The sequence below is a fragment of the Halyomorpha halys genome, unplaced genomic scaffold (genome assembly GCF_000696795.3).
Source record: "Halyomorpha halys isolate HHAL.00 unplaced genomic scaffold, Hhal_1.1 Scaffold85.1, whole genome shotgun sequence".
NCBI classification, from domain to species: domain Eukaryota; kingdom Metazoa; phylum Arthropoda; class Insecta; order Hemiptera; family Pentatomidae; genus Halyomorpha; species Halyomorpha halys.
The window spans coordinates 286405-293271 of record NW_027112611.1 but is presented as its reverse complement, the minus strand read 5'-3'; the positions used below and the strand labels follow the sequence as shown (position 1 = coordinate 293271).

Sequence of the window (6867 nt, the reverse complement as noted above, 5' to 3'; positions counted from 1 at the left end):
ATTTTATGAAAGTTGTCTTCAAGTCAAATATGACTGACTCAACCATTTTTATATTCATTGATATATTTGTTCATTGGCAGTGATATATAAACTATTAAAATAGTTTTGTAATTTCAGTGGTGCAAAGGCAAACTTGAGTAACTCCAAATTTTGCTATCTTCAGTTTTTTTTTTAAGTAAGTTATGTGATTTTATATTTTTATGATATCAAAAATAGAATATTTGACGTCGCTAATTTTCATATAATAACGAATACGCTTGTTTGTAGTTTTGCATTTCCATACTGTTCATCCAATTGTGATAAGGCTTTTTGTTAAATGTTCAGGTAAAAAAATTACTAACAATAAAGAATTTTGGCACTTAGCTCAGGAAGTATACATTTTTTTTCATGGTTATTATATGCCAATCTTTTTTTCCATTTTTCATAATTGGATAATGTTATTTATGTGGTTATTAAATTCCCTGCTATATAAAAACAAAAAAATCAACGAATTCGGACAATTATTAGCTAAGATTTAGCCTATTGAACTTTTATCCATATTATTAAAATAAACTTGGAATTCAGGCAGGTTATCTTTGACTTATGTTTATTTTTTTCATTATAATTTGAAAGCTGCACACCGTCAAAAGCTGAATATCCAGTGTGTAAAAAACTAAATATATTAATTTATATCAAACTTTCAATTGTATTCAATTAATCTATCTGCATTCTTAAATCTAGCAATTGCTAGGTCTGCTAGTTTCACTAAATAATACTGCAAAAAAAATTAATCCAACAAAGCTTAGTAAAATCAAACAAAATAGCTTGAATATTGATACAGTAAAATGAGACGAACCTCATGATAACAGCATTTCTTCTGACGTAAAAGTCTTTGAGCCTATTACGACCGGCCTCAGCAATAAGTAGCAGAGTGCATGTCGACACTCTTTCCCTCAATATCTGAAATAAATCACAAACAAATGCTGGGCATATTAGAAACAATTCAATGGAGATTCCTATAACTCACCCACAAGAATAAAGCACAAAGTAACAAGACAATTTTACAAACTAACAATTTTTTTTTTCTATTTTATTTATTTTATACACAATTGTAAATAATATTTTACAACTAGCGAATGAGATGTTGTATTGAAAAAACAAAACAAAAATAATGTCATTAAGGTTAAGGTCATCCAATGATAGCTCTCCATTAAAATTGAAATTTGAAAATCAATTTAAGAGGTCCCTATTTCAGCTATTTCATAAACGTCTCGTATCTCATATCAAACTAAAACTAACAAGAGGAAGCGGCAGACATGGGATCATTGATTTTAGTAAAAGTTTTGTGATACTACGTTAAAAAATATTAGACACTTGTCCATGGACTCTTGCCAATGAGTCAAGAAAAAAATATATAATTATAGAAAATTTTTAAGTTATTGTTTTCTGCCTTTACTCTAAACATATTTAGTGGATATTAGGTACCAATTGATTAATTTTTTCGTGAATAATAAGAGAAAATGGTTGTTGATTATATTAAATGATGTATAAAAATTTTCTAAAACCAGAAGACACTTCTTGTAAAGTAGGCCAAACAATTTTATTTTAGGAAAAATCAAGTCTTTCTCTTATTTTTCAAAAAAAAATAAATTGATACAAACACAGTAAAGGTAGATAATGTTAATGTAAACAATTTTTATAATTTATATTTTCTTGGCTTCTTAAGTGCCAATTTACAAGAATCTTCAGACACATGTTTAATATTTTTTAATCTAGTATCACCAAAAATATTTTATTGAATATTTCGGTGATCCACATTGCACTGCCTTCCCTTGTAAGTTGACAATAAACTCTTCTTTAAAAAGTAGATTAAATGACAAAATGAGCAATTTTTTTTGTCAAAAATATATTTATGAATTTTCAGTAATTTATTAATTCTTGTTTTTATTTTACTTCAACAAATTTTAACATTTATAATGAAATTACAACAAACATATCACGTGTCGTCAAGTCAATTGGATTAGTAGAGGATACTGTTTTATCTTCCACACTTATATGTTCTTGTGGGCGAAAGATAGCAATTGTTTTTCAACATTTTTATTTTATATCATTAATTTGATATTAAATAGCTACTCAATTTGACTCTGATTACATTACATAAATTGATTTCTCAAGTATAGTCTTTCTGCTGAGGAATGATACCCAGAGAATTATGGCAATTAAAAATATCCAACCCACCATCGATACCTGCAAAAAGGAATTACCTATTGGCACTGTCTCACAGTACTGCAACTTTTTTTTTTTTTTAATTTGAATTGAAATTTATTTCTGAATATTTTTGAAAATGAAAAGACTTTATTATGAGGATAAGATGGTTGTGGCTGCGGTCACCAACTAAATAAGTTTTTGTTTATATGCTGACTGCACCCCCGACCATCTTCTCCTCATATTAACGTACGGTCAACTAATAACACCTCACCTCAAAAAAACTTTTAAGTTTACTCAAAATCATGAATAAATAGGAAACATTTATAGTATGTCTGTAAATGGTGTAAAAAAATAGAATCACCGTAATCCTCTACATGCCTCAGCAGAAATACTAACAATGTTATTAAATAGGTCTAAATGATTTCAAGTATATTTTTCTTTATCGTCAATAGTTTTTACAAAAAATTTGAAAAAAGAAAGAAATATTATTAAAAATAAAATAATTACAACAAATAATAATCATATGTAATGCTGATCAGTCTGTTTAGTAATAATTATTGTAACTATTGTATACTTATTTTATAATAAATTTAAAAGCTATAAATATTAGGTAATTGATGTTAAGCCTACAAGAGTATTCAACCTGGGGCATTCCTTGACCATCATGAGGAGAAAAGGATCAGTTCTGTCTATAAAGGATTTGGGCGTGGTAAACCTCGGCAGACCAACGTGACCAAACAGCTGCAGGGTTTCCCTGTACCACTCCAAGGTTCTGTTAAGGAGTTCGGCCTCCAGCTGCATTAAATAAATTCATTGATTAGAACTGTTGTAAAATATTATATGGCTTCATAATTTTTTTTCCAGTTTATTTAAGAGAAAAGTGAAATTTATTTATTTATTTCCTATGTATTAAGACTGGCATGATATAATATCATCATTTTCATTCAAACAATTCAAAGTTGGATTTAAAAATTTGGGCAGTTTATCTGTCGGACTATTTATGTTATTAATAATTGGTCTGAATACTTATTAATACATTATAGTTAAATTTTTATTTTTATCTGATTTTATTACTATAATATTTTTATTTTTATTTAACAACATTTAAGTTTTTTTTTAATCTTTATTTATATTATGATTCAGTAAAGATATTTTCTGTTTCTTTGTTTTTTTTACCAATTACTAATGTTACAGATGTAATTTCTCATGCTATTTACAGGGCATTCAGATGAATCTCTGTTATCATATATATATTTTTTTTTTCAAGATCTGTTATTATGTGGATTATATCTTGTTCCATATTAATTCCATCAAAACTAAAATTTTCACAGTAAATTTATTATTTTCTTGGGAACCTATTTATCTAAAACTATTTCAAAATTATTATTGTCCACTAAGATATCCCATGGAATAATTATATTAATGGTGAGTTGCCAATAACTCCTATCTAAAAATTATACAACTTTATTATGATGATCCTTCCTCTAGGATTATATGATAATGATTAAAATAATGATAAGATGAAATGTTACCTTGCTAAAAGGGCAGTCGTAGAGAATGGATGCGACGGGTGCTCTCTCCTGCCAGACGATCTCTCGCTCGACCCGCAAAGAAGTAAGGCTGAGATGAACCCTGAGACGAGGATTGCGGGCAGTAGCCTGGCTCCAGGCCTTAGGGCTGATGGGGGGCGGGCTGGGAGGGCTGTGCTCAGTCTGTCTCAGGTGAAGGGTCGGCAAGCCACTGTCGGCCAGGAGTGATACCAATTCCTCGGAAAGGTTTTGCGGGCTCATCTCCAACACCTGCTCTGTCTGGCCTGTCACAATTACTGGCAATCGCAAGCAACGCTTCTTAGCACTTGTACAGTTGAGAGGTAAGCATTGTCCACTGTTATTTGGTATCAATGCTCAACTCAATTAACAACAGTTTCTCAGAAACAAATAACTAATAAAGATAAAAACTAAGAAAACATATTAACGTTTGAAAACTCCTAATTTCTACCTGTTATTATTAAAATCATATATACTGAACATTATGAAAAGTAATTTTAGTATTTGATAAAAAGCCTAATGGCTAAGGATAAACTTTTTAATTTTTTCTGCCACTAGGTTTAGCTACCTGTCTAATATTTATAGATATTTTATTGTAATGCTGGATTTGTGCAAAGAATTTAATAAAGTTAAATATGCTATATATGTATATAAACTAATAAAAAGAAGGTTAGCAACAAAAATTAACATTGATACAATTGAAGGGATAAACTGCAAAAAGACCTGACCAAGGTGATTTGAATTTACATACGCAACATTAAAAATAACAAAATATTTTTCAATTTATACCATCAGTTATCTTCAATTCATTAGTCCTCATATTTTTCAGAAGATGAATCTTGCTGTCTCATTAGTTACAATAGTTATTGATATTGATGTTATTTAAAAAGCCAAAAATCTGCGTAAATGTGACAAAACATATTAGTCCAATTTACATGAGAACGAATTGGAAAATTCCCAGACTTAAAGACATGGGTGAAGGATTAGAGAACTAATTCCGTTAATTAAGTTTTTTCTAATTGATTAATCTCACTTTAGTTTGATCTAACTGATAGCATAGTCAAAATAGATCATCTAGTTGGACATATCAATGGCTTTTTTTTTTTTTTCCTAATAATACTAAACAAAATTTCTAACTACGTACTTCATTAGTCACAATACGAAAATCAAAACTAGTCAAAATTTTGCTAGACCACAACATATATATTCTGTAATTCACTTGAAATTTTAGATTAATGAAATATTTTAATGATAGTATTTTTTTTTTTTACAATAGATAAATCTTCCAGGATTAGATGGAAAATCTATTTTGTGGCAAAAAAACAGATAGCTCCAATAATCAAACTTGTGTTACATCGCCTGGAATTTATGTTTTTGACAGAAAATACTGTACTAATACGTAGGAACAATGAAGGAAATAGGTGAATTTTTTTAAATATGGACAGATATCTACATAGATCAGATTTTTTTTTAGTTTTTTTAAAACATGAAAAATAAGAGTTGCCTGATTTTTTAAGCAAACCATTTAATTTTTTTTTCCAAATAAAAAAACATTGAAAGATATTTTACTTCTATACCATTTTGAATCGAAGACTTTTAAAAATAATGCTTTGATTTCGTTTAAAAACTTATCTTGATATAAATGTTTAAATAACCTTCCTGTTTGTTCTGGTTTTGTTTTATTCAAAACATATTTTTTGTGATTAATAATTACCTTTTTATTTTACTTACTTCTGTCACCTAGCAATAACAGATTGAACTGGAAAGAAGACAACAGATGGATGTTATCTGTTAGAGGGTGTTGTGGCCTCTCCTAAACGATTTTTAAATAATATAGCTTAATAATGACAATAATCAATAGTATTGGTACCTGTAAGTTTATAAACACGCCAGGATGTATAATTGGACAGGTTGACTTGGTCATGTTGACAATACTGAGAGTTCGAAGTATCAGGCATTGTTCTGTCGCAACATCATCAAGCAAAGTCTTGGCTTCCGTACCATCAAGCAGCAGATCAGTCAACTCCAAATGGCGTAGCTTCTTCAGATTACCCATAAGTCTTTTCACTGCTTCAAGAAGTTTCCCTTCAAAATGAATCAATAAAATAACTAAAATTAATTTCTCATAAAATGCAAATTGAATAATTATATCAACTTAATTAATTTTTAGAATTGATTAAAAATAAAGAGGATTATTAAAAACTGGAGATATTTATTTAAAGATGGATAGAATAAAATATGTAAAATATTTTACACCCCTCCTCATAAATACCTCAGTAAAATGGTAATCTCATGACTAGTTGCAACATTTATGAACATTAAATCAAGCTGGTTATAGAAACCCTTAATCTTAAGTGAGTGTCCACCCAATTCCGGAATAATAACAATTGAAAGTTTCAAACAAGGTTTATATATTTTCTGTATTTAAATATGTATATTAGCAGAAATTGTACCTTTCCATTCATTACTTTGAGTTTAATTGTATTTGATTTTTATCATTTTTTTTTTCTCCTTTTATTTATTATTAGAAGTTACCCATCTTTTGTTTTATGATATGATATATAGTTTTATTTTATTTTATATACTTTGTTAATTATTGTTGTACATTTTTATCTTTTTCTTTTTATCTTAATTCACTGTTTTATTATATTTTATAATCTCATTCTTATTTTGTAGTTTACTCTAAGGCTTTAAAGCCTAATTTTGACGCCTGTATATTATTCTAGAGGGATCAATCCCAGAATAAATAAAGAATATTATTATTATTATCTCATAATAAAATAATGGCAGTTATCAAACTAAAAACAGAACAGTTTCAGAATTGATCACAATTTCTCAACTACATAATTTAAAAATAAAAGGAAGATGGTCTGGGAGCAGTAAAAGAAAAACTTAAATAGTCGTAATGCTATTTATTATGAGCTAAAATTTCACTCCACATTGCAGGGCTTCGTCAAAGCTAAATTTACTCTTATTCCCTTTTTCCATCTCTTGTATGCCTGTATTTTTAGAATTATTTTTTATCTGTTGTTATTTTCGTTTTCTTTAATTGTCTAAACCTTTTGTTATTCTTATTTAATTTTAAGCTTCACTATACAAGTTTTTTGTTTTAATTCGTAATTGACATTGTTCA

The 6867-nt window shown here is 28.3% G+C and overlaps 1 protein-coding gene across 4 annotated transcripts in view; it reads right to left on the bottom strand.

The window, feature by feature from the left end:
• The window catches only part of LOC106677051 (F-box only protein 39), a 13151-nt gene that overhangs the window by 1310 nt on the left and 4974 nt on the right, over positions 1-6867 (bottom strand). For 2 of the 4 annotated variants that reach the window (XM_014414735.3, XM_067050393.1), the window contains exons 5-8: positions 5605-5819; positions 3720-3995; positions 2818-2982; positions 836-939 (exon numbers count right to left, since the gene is read on the bottom strand). In XM_014414735.3, coding sequence (XP_014270221.1) covers positions 836-939; positions 2818-2982; positions 3720-3995; positions 5605-5819 — 760 coding nt within the window. The remainder of the gene's footprint in view (positions 1-835; positions 940-2817; positions 2983-3719; positions 3996-5604; positions 5820-6867) is intronic. The other 2 variants (XR_010844235.1, XM_014414736.3) reach the window with 2 other exon arrangements.